We start from the raw sequence: 15,311 nt of genomic DNA, 5'->3' as shown, positions 1-15,311 counted from the left end.
TATGAGGCCATTAGCTCCCTTACATTAGACATTTAAAATTACACCAGACAAGTTCTCTAAGGCGTGGGCTCATGAAATTTTGCATACTCCCTCATACATACATCTAGTTGACGCATGCCAAATTTCAGACCCCTGGCTCGTAGGCTTCAGCCGTGACGGACCACCCAATTAATTTATGAGGCCTTTAGCTCCCTTACATTAGACATTTAAAATTACACCAGACAAGTTCTCTAAGGCGTGGGCTCATGAAATTTTGCATACTCCCTCATACATACATCTAGTTGACGCATGCCAAATTTCAGACCCCTGGCTCGTAGGCTTCAGCCGTGACGGACCCCCCAAATCATTATGAGGCCATTAGCTCCCTTACATTAGACATTTAAAATTACACCAGACAAGTTCTCTAAGGCGTGGGCTCATGAAATTTTGCATACTCCCTCATACATACATCTAGTTGACGCATGCCAAATTTCAGACCCCTGGCTCGTAGGCTTCAGCCGTGACGGACCCCCCAAATCATTATGAGGCCATTAGCTGCCTTACATTAGACATTTAAAATTACACCAGACAAGTTCTCTAAGGCGTGGGCTCATGAAATTTTGCATACTCCCTCATACATACATCTAGTTGACGCATGCCAAATTTCAGACCCCTGGCTCGTAGGCTTCAGCCGTGACGGACCACCCAAATCATTATGAGGCCATTAGCTGCCTTACATTAGACATTTAAAATTACACCAGACAAGTTCTCTAAGGCGTGGGCTCATGAAATTTTGCATACTCCCTCATACATACATCTAGTTGACGCATGCCAAATTTCAGACCCCTGGCTCGTAGGCTTCAGCCGTGACGGACCCCCCAAATCATTATGAGGCCATTAGCTCCCTTACATTAGACATTTAAAATTACACCAGACAAGTTCTCTAAGGCGTGGGCTCATGAAATTTTGCATACTCCCTCATACATACATCTAGTTGACGCATGCCAAATTTCAGACCCCTGGCTCGTAGGCTTCAGCCGTGACGGACCCCCCAAATCATTATGAGGCCATTAGCTCCCTTAAATTAGACATTTGAAATTACACCAGACAAGTTCTCTAAGGCGTGGGCTCATGAAATTTTGCAAACTCCCTCATACATAGATCTAGTTGACGCATGCCAAATTTCAGACCCCTGGCTCGTAGGCTTCAGCCGTGACGGACCCCCCAAGTCCTTTATGAGGCCTTTAGCTCCCTTAAACTAGACATTTGAAATTACACCAGACAAGTTCTCTAAGGCGTGGGCTCATGAAATTTTGCAAACTCCCTCATACATACATCTAGTTGACGCATGCCAAATTTCAGACCCCTGGCTCGTAGGCTTCAGCCGTGACGGACCCCCCTAGTCCTTTATGAGGCCTTTAGCTCCCTTAAATTAGACATTTAAAATTACACCAGACAAGTTCTCTAAGGCGTGGGCTCATGAAATTTTGCAAACTCCCTCATACATACATCTAGTTGACGCATGCCAAATTTCAGACCCCTGGCTCGTAGGCTTCAGCCGTGACGGACCCCCCAAGTCCTTTATGAGGCCTTTAGCTCCCTTAAACTAGACATTTGAAATTACACCAGACAAGTTCTCTAAGGCGTGGGCTCATGAAATTTTGCAAACTCCCTCATACATAGATCTAGTTGACGCATGCCAAATTTCAGACCCCTGGCTCGTAGGCTTCAGCCGTGACGGACCCCCCTAGTCCTTTATGAGGCCTTTAGCTCCCTTAAATTAGACATTTAAAATTACACCAGACAAGTTCTCTAAGGCGTGGGCTCATGAAATTTTGCAAACTCCCTCATACATACATCTAGTTGACGCATGCCAAATTTCAGACCCCTGGCTCGTAGGCTTCAGCCGTGACGGACCCCCCAAGTCCTTTATGAGGCCTTTAGCTCCCTTAGACATTTAAAATTACACAAGACAAGTTCTCTAAGGCGTGGGCTCATGAAATTTTGCAAACTCCCTCATACATAGATCTAGTTGACGCATGCCAAATTTCAGACCCCTGGCTCGTAGGCTTCAGCCGTGACGGACCCCCCAAGTCCTTTATGAGGCCTTTAGCTCCCTTAGACATTTAAAATTACACAAGACAAGTTCTCTAAGGCGTGGGCTCATGAAATTTTGCAAACTCCCTCATACATACATCTAGTTGACGCATGCCAAATTTCAGACCCCTGGCTCGTAGGCTTCAGCCGTGACGGACCCCCCAAGTCCTTTATGAGGCCTTTAGCTCCCTTAAACTAGACATTTAAAATTACACCAGACAAGTTCTCTAAGGCGTGGGCTCATGAAATTTTGCAAACTCCCTCATACATAGATCTAGTTGACGCATGCCAAATTTCAGACCCCTGGCTCGTAGGCTTCAGCCGTGACGGACCCCCCAAGTCCTTTATGAGGCCTTTAGCTCCCTTAAACTAGACATTTAAAATTACACCAGACAAGTTCTCTAAGGCGTGGGCTCATGAAATTTTGCAAACTCCCTCATACATAGATCTAGCTGACGCATGCCAAATTTCAGACCCCTGGCTCGTAGGCTTCAGCCGTGACGGACCCCCCAAGTCCTTTATGAGGCCTTTAGCTCCCTTAAACTAGACATTTGAAATTACACCAGACAAGTTCTCTAAGGCGTGGGCTCATGAAATTTTGCAAACTCCCTCATACATACATCTAGTTGACGCATGCCAAATTTCAGACCCCTGGCTCGTAGGCTTCAGCCGTGACGGACCCCCCTAGTCCTTTATGAGGCCTTTAGCTCCCTTAAATTAGACATTTAAAATTACACCAGACAAGTTCTCTAAGGCGTGGGCTCATGAAATTTTGCAAACTCCCTCATACATACATCTAGTTGACGCATGCCAAATTTCAGACCCCTGGCTCGTAGGCTTCAGCCGTGACGGACCCCCCAAGTCCTTTATGAGGCCTTTAGCTCCCTTAAACTAGACATTTGAAATTACACCAGACAAGTTCTCTAAGGCGTGGGCTCATGAAATTTTGCAAACTCCCTCATACATAGATCTAGTTGACGCATGCCAAATTTCAGACCCCTGGCTCGTAGGCTTCAGCCGTGACGGACCCCCCTAGTCCTTTATGAGGCCTTTAGCTCCCTTAAATTAGACATTTAAAATTACACCAGACAAGTTCTCTAAGGCGTGGGCTCATGAAATTTTGCAAACTCCCTCATACATACATCTAGTTGACGCATGCCAAATTTCAGACCCCTGGCTCGTAGGCTTCAGCCGTGACGGACCCCCCAAGTCCTTTATGAGGCCTTTAGCTCCCTTAGACATTTAAAATTACACCAGACAAGTTCTCTAAGGCGTGGGCTCATGAAATTTTGCAAACTCCCTCATACATACATCTAGTTGACGCATGCCAAATTTCAGACCCCTGGCTCGTAGGCTTCAGCCGTGACGGACCCCCCAAGTCCTTTATGAGGCCTTTAGCTCCCTTAAACTAGACATTTAAAATTACACCAGACAAGTTCTCTAAGGCGTGGGCTCATGAAATTTTGCATACTCCCTCATACATAGATCTAGTTGACGCATGCCAAATTTCAGACCCCTGGCTCGTAGGGTCAGGCTAGAGGTGGTGCTGACCAAGGCATTCGCAGTAAGGGACAGCCATTACGCTAAAACCCCTTACCCCCTTCCCGAACCCTAAGACCCCCCTTCCCCAACCATACGAGTGTTTAATGAACCCATCAGTTAAAAAGTATGCCTACCATAACCCCATGCACAGTGACTTGTGGAGGACATGACAAGGGAAAACTGAGACATTAATTAAACAAAGGCCTTTTATTTGCCTGTTCCTATGTAAACTTCAAAGCTTAAGTGCAAAGCAACAAATAAAACAGCTGTGACAAAAATATAAATAAAATAAATAGAAATATAAATACTTAATAGAGGAGATATAAAACAGGGAAGAAAGATGGCCTTTCAGAGAGGCATCCTTCCTCCTTATGTAGGGACTGATGATCTGAAATGTAGACAAGCAGAGAGAAAAAAAAAAAAAAAAAAAGCATATGAGCAACAGCAAGCACAACAGTAAAGTATTAGTAACAACCACCATCTTAAATGTTTTAAATGTTCAGTGAAGGTGGCTTACTGTTGCATTTGCTTCAATAAGCCTCGGACGTTATCAATCGTCAGTCGGAGGTCTTTGCAGTGCTGGAGGAGGGTGGGAGACCGGGACAAGACTCTGTTGATCTGAAAGAGACAGTATTCCATTTCAGTCATGCGTGATACATCGGTGGCAGTAACTGATATGATACCAAACAGCATACTAACCGTGTCTGTTCTTATTGGCCGTTCCTGCCAATGGTCCCTGAATTGCTGCCGAAGCATATCCTTCAGGGTCTCAGGATACGTTATCTTGCGTCGGACGAGTGCCTTCTGTGATTTTAAAGAAATGACATTACTTTGATCACTGCACATTATCACAGAGAAATTACCCAAAACATGTTTGAAAAGTTAAAAAAAAAAAAATAAAAAAAAAAAAGACGCCTTGGCATTACCCGAGCAAACGGCACTGCTTTTGGCAGAGGACTTGGGACCTGTCAAAGAGATGTGTTCAGTTTGACATGTACACACACACACACACACACACACACGTTATTAATGCTTCAATTACCAAAATTAACCGGTTAAACTTACTTCAAACTCCGACTCCTCCAGCTGCTGCTGCTGCTGCTGCTCCTCCTCCTCCTCCTCCTGCTCCAGCTGCTGGAGGACAACCACCACCTTACACGATGGCTGCGTGCCATGTGCCCCCAGGTCTCCCTCCACCTGGGCAGTGCCACCTGTTGGAAGATATGTTGTTTTAGCCTCACCATAGCTGTTCCCTTGCTGAAGTGATTGACGTGTCTTCCACCACAGGTCGTTTCCACCTTCTGTGGAACATATTAGGGGTAGCAACTGCACCCGGCTGGACTCACCCTGACTACATGTGGCGCCACTGGGGCCTTCCCCGGAGAGCTGGACCGCTGTGGTGACCACCTCATCTGAGGAGGAGGAGGTGGTGACGAGCACAGGAGCTGATCGTCGCCGTCTGCAGCTGAGGGATGGCATGTCGCCCTCCTCGCTCCGAGACTGCCGACCGCCAGAATGCTGCGAACGTGACCAGGATCCCGACCCCTGAGGCACAGAGGAGCTTTGCCTTTTCAGCTTGGCCACCTCCTTCTCCAGGCGTCGGAGCCGCCGTTTCAGCCGTGCCATCTCATCCTCCCTCTGCTTGCGTGCGCCTCTCAAGTCGTGCAACGACCTTCGTGCCGCCGCCTTCTTGGCGATCGCAATCTGGGTTTTGGGCAGGAGGTAATCGTGTGAGATTCTTTAAGATGAACTGCAGCATAGATTTCCTATACAGATACAATTAAATGGAATGGGATGCAATACCAGCCGCTTCAGCTCGTCGCCGTCCAGCGAGTGCCGCAGCTTCAGGTGGCGGTCAATTCGGCTGAGGTTTGTCGCCGGGCAGAGGGGCACGGGGCAATCTATCGGCCCGGCAAATCTGCCCGACGACAAGGAGTTCAGCAGCCTCCTCTCCGCGTTGCTGTCCACCTTGTGCACGGCACGGAGGTGGACCGAAACGTTCTTGTAGACAGCCCGGCAAAGCGGGCAGGCCTGGGGCTTGCGGGGCATGATGGAAAAACACAAAAACAGTACCTGAAATGAAGAAGAAATTTCAAAATTATTAACCATCTAGAAAGAGGCACATTTGATTACATATGGTTCAGAGTCCATTGCTCTACCCATCTAGTGGTACCAAGTACTTAATTATTCAACCATTTAATTTCAATTATAGGTTAAATGGGAGCATAAACCCATTGGTGGAAGAACTGGCGCACCTTGTGGTCACGCACGTATAGGAAGAGGTTGACGTAACCGGTAGGCAACCAAGCATTAACTTCAAAGCCACATATGCACAATCGACTGTTGATTTAAGTTTGTCTAAACATGCAATTAAACAGCGATATACATTGTAACAGCAGCGCTCGTTTCAAACCGGCAGATTACGTTTATCCGAGCAACGCCACGCGGCAAATGGTGGCTCTTGAGTAGCACACACCCGAAATGGCGATTCTACCCCCAACAAACTGCGGCCACGGCGAGTGTTGCGTCAGCTTACAAAGACCAATTAGACAGCCGTATGCATTTCAGAAGCGGCAGATTAATTATATGTCTAGACAAACGCAAAACAGACATATACATTGTAACAGCAGCGTTCGTATCAAAGCGGCAGATTAATTAATTCCCCGTTTAGACAAACGCAAAACAGCCATATACATTGTAACAGCAGCGTTCGTATCAAAGCGGCAGATTAATTAATTCCCCGTTTAGACAAACGCAAAACAGCCATATACATTGTAACAGCAGCGTTCGTATCAAAGCGGCAGATTAATTAATTCCCCGTTTAGACAAACGCAAAACAGCCATATACATTGTAACAGCAGCGTTCGTATCAAAGCGGCAGATTACGTGTATCCGAGCAACGCCACGCGGCAAATGGTGGCTCTTGAGTAGCACACACCCGAAATGGCGATTCTACCCCCAACAAACTGCGGCCACGGCGAGTGTTGCGTCAGCTTACAAAGACCAATTAGACAGCCGTATGCATTTCAGAAGCGGCAGATTAATTATATGTCTAGACAAACGCAAAACAGACATATACATTGTAACAGCAGCGTTCGTATCAAAGCGGCAGATTAATTAATTCCCCGTTTAGACAAACGCAAAACAGCCATATACATTGTAACAGCAGCGTTCGTATCAAAGCGGCAGACTAAGTTTATCTAAACATGGAATTAAACTGCGATATGCTTTGTAAAACAGTTACTTTGAAATCTTAAGTAATGCATTGTCTAAAAAGCGTAAAGTACTTACGAAGTGCTGGGGGAAAACTTCAAATTGAAGATGTACCAATTCGGCTGCTTCTCTGCCCCGTCCCGAATAAACACTAATGAGGAAAGTTAGCTTGCTGCTCACTTATAGGCACGCCCCCGCCCGCGCGCCACCCCCCGTGAAAGAAAATGCTGGCGCAAAGCCCTGAAATACAATTTTGGGTGACTTTCAATGGATACCTCGAGAGAAGTCCCAGAAACCCCTATATATGGCCACGAAGGGCAGAATGTCCTCTTTCACATGCATTTCCAATTATCCTTTTAAGTCGCTCCTACGTCGAGTTATACGCTAATTCATTATGTGGTATTGTCTTTGACCGTAATATAAATGTTTAAACTACATGATGTCTAAGTATGTGGACCGATAATATCCAGACTAGGCAAATCTGTAGTAAGTGTTATACTTGAAATAATTTCAAATTTCAAATTCTAATTAAAGTTCGCGCGCTACTCACTACCCCCACCAAACACCCCCCCCCCCCCCCCTCCCCACCCAGTGAAAGAAAATGCTGACGCAATGCCCTAAATTGCAATTTTCGGTGATTTTGCATAGATACGTGGGGAAAAGTCTGAGACCCATATATGTCCACTTTGGTATGCATTTCAAATTATCCTTTTAGGTCGCTCCTCCGTACAGTTATACGCTAAATGATTTTGTGTACCCTAACCCCCGTCATATAAATGTTTGACCTCCGTAATGTCTTCATGAAGCTCGAGGGGGCCCGCTGTATCGCGGATTTTTCTGTGGAACATATGTAATATATATGTCATTTTCTATCGCGGAAATCTGCGGTTGTATAGTGATCTTTTTTTTTTTTTTACATCCTGCCTGTATAGTGTACTTTGCAGCCTATTCATAACAAACCATGCGGTTTTCAGCAGACACAACGTGTGCTAGACAAAAATTCGGTAGAACAATATTATAATTTATAATAACTAACATATACGTAACATTTAAGCAATACACTAGTAAATAATAAAACACATCTGCTACATACAGGAATACGTAGCCATGCAGTCACGATTCAATGCGAAATGAACATACGCTTCTCATTTGTCACTACGCATATGCTAGACAAGAGTTATTTAGAACAATACGTATTATGAGTTATAACTATAACATGTTATAGTTATAATATAAATATATATATATATAAACATATTATTCTTATAAGTTATTCATATCCTTAGGTGGAGGACATTGCAGTTGATGATGAGCTCTTGTATGACTATGGGGTCAGGAGGAGGTCCTTTGCTGGCGAAGGACTGGACCTGAACTGGATGTGATACAGTAGATGTCCAGTAGATGGCACTCTTACATTATCAATGCATGCGTGTATGGATTTCACCAGTAAACGTTATAAAAGGTATTTCCAGGTCGTGACCAATCATGTATTTCAAAGACACCACACCTGTGTACACATCCAACACAATACATTGGTGTTACTTACTTTAGCCTGTTGGTTCATGGCGGACTAGTCCTAACCCTAAGAGTAATTTAACCATAGGTTCTCAAACTTAACCACCCCCTGATTCTAACCCTGATTCTAAGGGTAATATAACCCTTAGGCATCAGTGCGGGAAAGGGACTGGGACTTTGCCACTTAACCCCGTCGTTCTAGCGCCACCAGGAGGCCACTTGGAGAACGCAGCGACTTGGAGACCGGGCACTTGCAGATTCTGAACCGGCACTGCCTGGGAGACGCGTGTACCAAATTCCAAGTCTCTGGAGCCGACGGTGCCTCAGAAATTAAACTGAGAATTAAAGTTGAGAACCAGAGATGCAGCAACACATGTGTTGCTGGGACTCTGATATGGGGAAAAAGGAGCTCGGCCTTGTCAAATGCTCATAACTTTTAACTGGAATGACTGACAAGCATGAAACTTGGCATACTCCCTCATACATACATCTAGTTGACGCATGCCAAATTTCAGACCCCTGGCTCGTAGGCTTCAGCCGTGACGGACCCCCCAAATCATTATGAGGCCATTAGCTCCCTTACATTAGACATTTAAAATTACACCAGACAAGTTCTCTAAGGTGTGGGCTCATGAAATTTTGCATACTCCCTCATACATACATCTAGTTGACGCATGCCAAATTTCAGACCCCTGGCTCGTAGGCTTCAGCCGTGACGGACCCCCCAAATCATTATGAGGCCATTAGCTCCCTTACATTAGACATTTAAAATTACACCAGACAAGTTCTCTAAGGCGTGGGCTCATGAAATTTTGCATACTCCCTCATACATACATCTAGTTGACGCATGCCAAATTTCAGACCCCTGGCTCGTAGGCTTCAGCCGTGACGGACCACCCAATTAATTTATGAGGCCTTTAGCTCCCTTACATTAGACATTTAAAATTACACCAGACAAGTTCTCTAAGGCGTGGGCTCATGAAATTTTGCATACTCCCTCATACATACATCTAGTTGACGCATGCCAAATTTCAGACCCCTGGCTCGTAGGCTTCAGCCGTGACGGACCCCCCAAATCATTATGAGGCCATTAGCTCCCTTACATTAGACATTTAAAATTACACCAGACAAGTTCTCTAAGGCGTGGGCTCATGAAATTTTGCATACTCCCTCATACATACATCTAGTTGACGCATGCCAAATTTCAGACCCCTGGCTCGTAGGCTTCAGCCGTGACGGACCCCCCAAATCATTATGAGGCCATTAGCTGCCTTACATTAGACATTTAAAATTACACCAGACAAGTTCTCTAAGGCGTGGGCTCATGAAATTTTGCATACTCCCTCATACATACATCTAGTTGACGCATGCCAAATTTCAGACCCCTGGCTCGTAGGCTTCAGCCGTGACGGACCACCCAAATCATTATGAGGCCATTAGCTGCCTTACATTAGACATTTAAAATTACACCAGACAAGTTCTCTAAGGCGTGGGCTCATGAAATTTTGCATACTCCCTCATACATACATCTAGTTGACGCATGCCAAATTTCAGACCCCTGGCTCGTAGGCTTCAGCCGTGACGGACCCCCCAAATCATTATGAGGCCATTAGCTCCCTTACATTAGACATTTAAAATTACACCAGACAAGTTCTCTAAGGCGTGGGCTCATGAAATTTTGCATACTCCCTCATACATACATCTAGTTGACGCATGCCAAATTTCAGACCCCTGGCTCGTAGGCTTCAGCCGTGACGGACCCCCCAAATCATTATGAGGCCATTAGCTCCCTTAAATTAGACATTTGAAATTACACCAGACAAGTTCTCTAAGGCGTGGGCTCATGAAATTTTGCAAACTCCCTCATACATAGATCTAGTTGACGCATGCCAAATTTCAGACCCCTGGCTCGTAGGCTTCAGCCGTGACGGACCCCCCAAGTCCTTTATGAGGCCTTTAGCTCCCTTAAACTAGACATTTGAAATTACACCAGACAAGTTCTCTAAGGCGTGGGCTCATGAAATTTTGCAAACTCCCTCATACATACATCTAGTTGACGCATGCCAAATTTCAGACCCCTGGCTCGTAGGCTTCAGCCGTGACGGACCCCCCTAGTCCTTTATGAGGCCTTTAGCTCCCTTAAATTAGACATTTAAAATTACACCAGACAAGTTCTCTAAGGCGTGGGCTCATGAAATTTTGCAAACTCCCTCATACATACATCTAGTTGACGCATGCCAAATTTCAGACCCCTGGCTCGTAGGCTTCAGCCGTGACGGACCCCCCAAGTCCTTTATGAGGCCTTTAGCTCCCTTAAACTAGACATTTGAAATTACACCAGACAAGTTCTCTAAGGCGTGGGCTCATGAAATTTTGCAAACTCCCTCATACATAGATCTAGTTGACGCATGCCAAATTTCAGACCCCTGGCTCGTAGGCTTCAGCCGTGACGGACCCCCCTAGTCCTTTATGAGGCCTTTAGCTCCCTTAAATTAGACATTTAAAATTACACCAGACAAGTTCTCTAAGGCGTGGGCTCATGAAATTTTGCAAACTCCCTCATACATACATCTAGTTGACGCATGCCAAATTTCAGACCCCTGGCTCGTAGGCTTCAGCCGTGACGGACCCCCCAAGTCCTTTATGAGGCCTTTAGCTCCCTTAGACATTTAAAATTACACAAGACAAGTTCTCTAAGGCGTGGGCTCATGAAATTTTGCAAACTCCCTCATACATAGATCTAGTTGACGCATGCCAAATTTCAGACCCCTGGCTCGTAGGCTTCAGCCGTGACGGACCCCCCAAGTCCTTTATGAGGCCTTTAGCTCCCTTAGACATTTAAAATTACACAAGACAAGTTCTCTAAGGCGTGGGCTCATGAAATTTTGCAAACTCCCTCATACATACATCTAGTTGACGCATGCCAAATTTCAGACCCCTGGCTCGTAGGCTTCAGCCGTGACGGACCCCCCAAGTCCTTTATGAGGCCTTTAGCTCCCTTAAACTAGACATTTAAAATTACACCAGACAAGTTCTCTAAGGCGTGGGCTCATGAAATTTTGCAAACTCCCTCATACATAGATCTAGTTGACGCATGCCAAATTTCAGACCCCTGGCTCGTAGGCTTCAGCCGTGACGGACCCCCCAAGTCCTTTATGAGGCCTTTAGCTCCCTTAAACTAGACATTTAAAATTACACCAGACAAGTTCTCTAAGGCGTGGGCTCATGAAATTTTGCAAACTCCCTCATACATAGATCTAGCTGACGCATGCCAAATTTCAGACCCCTGGCTCGTAGGCTTCAGCCGTGACGGACCCCCCAAGTCCTTTATGAGGCCTTTAGCTCCCTTAAACTAGACATTTGAAATTACACCAGACAAGTTCTCTAAGGCGTGGGCTCATGAAATTTTGCAAACTCCCTCATACATACATCTAGTTGACGCATGCCAAATTTCAGACCCCTGGCTCGTAGGCTTCAGCCGTGACGGACCCCCCTAGTCCTTTATGAGGCCTTTAGCTCCCTTAAATTAGACATTTAAAATTACACCAGACAAGTTCTCTAAGGCGTGGGCTCATGAAATTTTGCAAACTCCCTCATACATACATCTAGTTGACGCATGCCAAATTTCAGACCCCTGGCTCGTAGGCTTCAGCCGTGACGGACCCCCCAAGTCCTTTATGAGGCCTTTAGCTCCCTTAAACTAGACATTTGAAATTACACCAGACAAGTTCTCTAAGGCGTGGGCTCATGAAATTTTGCAAACTCCCTCATACATAGATCTAGTTGACGCATGCCAAATTTCAGACCCCTGGCTCGTAGGCTTCAGCCGTGACGGACCCCCCTAGTCCTTTATGAGGCCTTTAGCTCCCTTAAATTAGACATTTAAAATTACACCAGACAAGTTCTCTAAGGCGTGGGCTCATGAAATTTTGCAAACTCCCTCATACATACATCTAGTTGACGCATGCCAAATTTCAGACCCCTGGCTCGTAGGCTTCAGCCGTGACGGACCCCCCAAGTCCTTTATGAGGCCTTTAGCTCCCTTAGACATTTAAAATTACACAAGACAAGTTCTCTAAGGCGTGGGCTCATGAAATTTTGCAAACTCCCTCATACATAGATCTAGTTCACGCATGCCAAATTTCAGACCCCTGGCTCGTAGGCTTCAGCCGTGACGGACCCCCCAAGTCCTTTATGAGGCCTTTAGCTCCCTTAGACATTTAAAATTACACAAGACAAGTTCTCTAAGGCGTGGGCTCATGAAATTTTGCAAACTCCCTCATACATACATCTAGTTGACGCATGCCAAATTTCAGACCCCTGGCTCGTAGGCTTCAGCCGTGACGGACCCCCCAAGTCCTTTATGAGGCCTTTAGCTCCCTTAAACTAGACATTTAAAATTACACCAGACAAGTTCTCTAAGGCGTGGGCTCATGAAATTTTGCAAACTCCCTCATACATAGATCTAGTTGACGCATGCCAAATTTCAGACCCCTGGCTCGTAGGCTTCAGCCGTGACGGACCCCCCAAGTCCTTTATGAGGCCTTTAGCTCCCTTAAACTAGACATTTAAAATTACACCAGACAAGTTCTCTAAGGCGTGGGCTCATGAAATTTTGCAAACTCCCTCATACATAGATCTAGCTGACGCATGCCAAATTTCAGACCCCTGGCTCGTAGGCTTCAGCCGTGACGGACCCCCCAAGTCCTTTATGAGGCCTTTAGCTCCCTTAAATTAGACATTTGAAATTACACCAGACAAGTTCTCTAAGGCGTGGGCTCATGAAATTTTGCAAACTCCCTCATACATAGATCTAGTTGACGCATGCCAAATTTCAGACCCCTGGCTCGTAGGCCTCAGCCGTGACGGACCCCCAAGTCCTTTATGAGGCCTTTAGCTCCCTTAAACTAGACATTTAAAATTACACCAGACAAGTTCTCTAAGGCGTGGGCTCATGAAATTTTGCAAACTCCCTCATACATAGATCTAGTTGACGCATGCCAAATTTCAGACCCCTGGCTCGTAGGCTTCAGCCGTGACGGACCCCCCAAGTCCTTTATGAGGCCTTTAGCTCCCTTAAATTAGACATTTGAAATTACACCAGACAAGTTCTCTAAGGCGTGGGCTCATGAAATTTTGCAAACTCCCTCATACATAGATCTAGTTGACGCATGCCAAATTTCAGACCCCTGGCTCGTAGGCTTCAGCCGTGACGGACCCCCCAAGTCCTTTATGAGGCCTTTAGCTCCCTTAGACATTTAAAATTACACAAGACAAGTTCTCTAAGGCGTGGGCTCATGAAATTTTGCAAACTCCCTCATACATAGATCTAGTTGACGCATGCCAAATTTCAGACCCCTGGCTCGTAGGCTTCAGCCGTGACGGACCCCCCAAGTCCTTTATGAGGCCTTTAGCTCCCTTAGACATTTAAAATTACACAAGACAAGTTCTCTAAGGCGTGGGCTCATGAAATTTTGCAAACTCCCTCATACATAGATCTAGTTGATGCATGCCAAATTTCAGACCCCTGGCTCGTAGGCTTCAGCCGTGACGGACCCCCCAAGTCCTTTATGAGGCCTTTAGCTCCCTTAGACATTTAAAATTACACAAGAAAAGTTCTCTAAGGCGTGGGCTCATGAAATTTTGCAAACTCCCTCATACATAGATCTAGTTGACGCATGCCAAATTTCAGACCCCTGGCTCGTAGGCTTCAGCCGTGACGGACCCCCCAAGTCCTTTATGAGGCCTTTAGCTCCCTTAAATTAGACATTTAAAATTACACCAGACAAGTTCTCTAAGGCGTGGGCTCATGAAATTTTGGAAACTCCCTCATACATAGATCTAGTTGACGCATGCCAAATTTCAGACCCCTGGCTCGTAGGCTTCAGCCGTGACGGACCCCCCTAGTCCTTTATGAGGCCTTTAGCTCCCTTAAATTAGACATTTAAAATTACACCAGACAAGTTCTCTAAGGCGTGGGCTCATGAAATTTTGCAAACTCCCTCATACATACATCTAGTTGACGCATGCCAAATTTCAGACCCCTGGCTCGTAGGCTTCAGCCGTGACGGACCCCCCAAGTCCTTTATGAGGCCTTTAGCTCCCTTAAACTAGACATTTGAAATTACACCAGACAAGTTCTCTAAGGCGTGGGCTCATGAAATTTTGCAAACTCCCTCATACATAGATCTAGTTGACGCATGCCAAATTTCAGACCCCTGGCTCGTAGGCTTCAGCCGTGACGGACCCCCCAAGTCCTTTATGAGGCCTTTAGCTCCCTTAGACATTTAAAATTACACAAGACAAGTTCTCTAAGGCGTGGGCTCATGAAATTTTGCAAACTCCCTCATACATAGATCTAGTTGACGCATGCCAAATTTCAGACCCCTGGCTCGTAGGCTTCAGCCGTGACGGACCCCCCAAGTCCTTTATGAGGCCTTTAGCTCCCTTAGACATTTAAAATTACACAAGACAAGTTCTCTAAGGCGTGGGCTCATGAAATTTTGCAAACTCCCTCATACATAGATCTAGTTGACGCATGCCAAATTTCAGACCCCTGGCTCGTAGGCTTCAGCCGTGACGGACCCCCCAAGTCCTTTATGAGGCCTTTAGCTCCCTTAAACTAGACATTTAAAATTACACCAGACAAGTTCTCTAAGGCGTGGGCTCATGAAATTTTGCAAACTCCCTCATACATACATCTAGTTGACGCATGCCAAATTTCAGACCCCTGGCTCGTAGGCTTCAGCCGTGACGGACCCCCCAAGTCCTTTATGAGGCCTTTAGCTCCCTTAGACATTTAAAATTACACAAGACAAGTTCTCTAAGGCGTGGGCTCATGAAATTTTGCAAACTCCCTCATACATAGATCTAGTTGACGCATGCCAAATTTCAGACCCCTGGCTCGTAGGCTTCAGCCGTGACGGACCCCCCAAGTCCTTTATGAGGCCTTTAGCTCCCTTAGA

The 15,311-nt window shown here is 45.9% G+C and overlaps 1 protein-coding gene across 3 annotated transcripts; it reads right to left on the bottom strand.

Moving 5' to 3' along the window:
• Positions 1–3,874: 3,874 nt before the first annotated feature.
• Positions 3,875–7,009, bottom strand: LOC140583905 (uncharacterized). 3 transcript variants are annotated; one of them, XM_072707862.1, is made up of 7 exons: positions 6,910–7,009; positions 5,422–5,691; positions 4,684–5,322; positions 4,545–4,583; positions 4,318–4,422; positions 4,136–4,236; positions 3,875–4,006 (listed from the first exon to the last, which is right to left on the bottom strand). In XM_072707862.1, the coding sequence occupies exons 2-7, from the start codon at positions 5,665–5,667 to the stop codon at positions 3,988–3,990; spliced, it is 1,149 nt and encodes a 382-aa protein (XP_072563963.1). In that variant the 5' UTR covers positions 5,668–5,691; positions 6,910–7,009; the 3' UTR covers positions 3,875–3,987. The 3 variants fall into 3 exon arrangements, with proteins under 3 accessions (XP_072563963.1, XP_072563964.1, XP_072563962.1); XM_072707863.1 differs by lacking the exon at positions 6,910–7,009 and having other exon boundaries at positions 4,684–4,829; positions 4,965–5,322; positions 5,422–6,288; XM_072707861.1 differs by lacking the exon at positions 6,910–7,009 and having other exon boundaries at positions 5,422–6,288.
• Positions 7,010–15,311: the final 8,302 nt, after the last annotated feature.

The sequence above is a fragment of the Paramormyrops kingsleyae genome, unplaced genomic scaffold, assembly GCF_048594095.1.
Source record: "Paramormyrops kingsleyae isolate MSU_618 unplaced genomic scaffold, PKINGS_0.4 ups26, whole genome shotgun sequence".
NCBI lineage: Eukaryota > Metazoa > Chordata > Actinopteri > Osteoglossiformes > Mormyridae > Paramormyrops > Paramormyrops kingsleyae.
Note: the sequence above shows the minus strand (reverse complement) of the source record. Positions and strands in the feature narration are given on the sequence as shown.

What these genes read in the sequence shown, in the direction of transcription:
- LOC140583905 (XM_072707861.1), bottom strand. Translation starts at nt 5,727, where the DNA reads ATGGTTAATAATTTTGAAATTTCTTCTTCATTTCAGGTACTGTTTTTG. An exon ending in GCGACGAGCTGAAGCGGCTG is followed by an intron (nt 5,323 to 5,421) that starts GTATTGCATCCC and finishes CCCAAAACCCAG; the next exon opens with ATTGCGATCGCCAAGAAGGC. An exon ending in TGGAGGAGTCGGAGTTTGAA is followed by an intron (nt 4,584 to 4,683) that starts GTAAGTTTAACC and finishes TCTCTTTGACAG; the next exon opens with GTCCCAAGTCCTCTGCCAAA.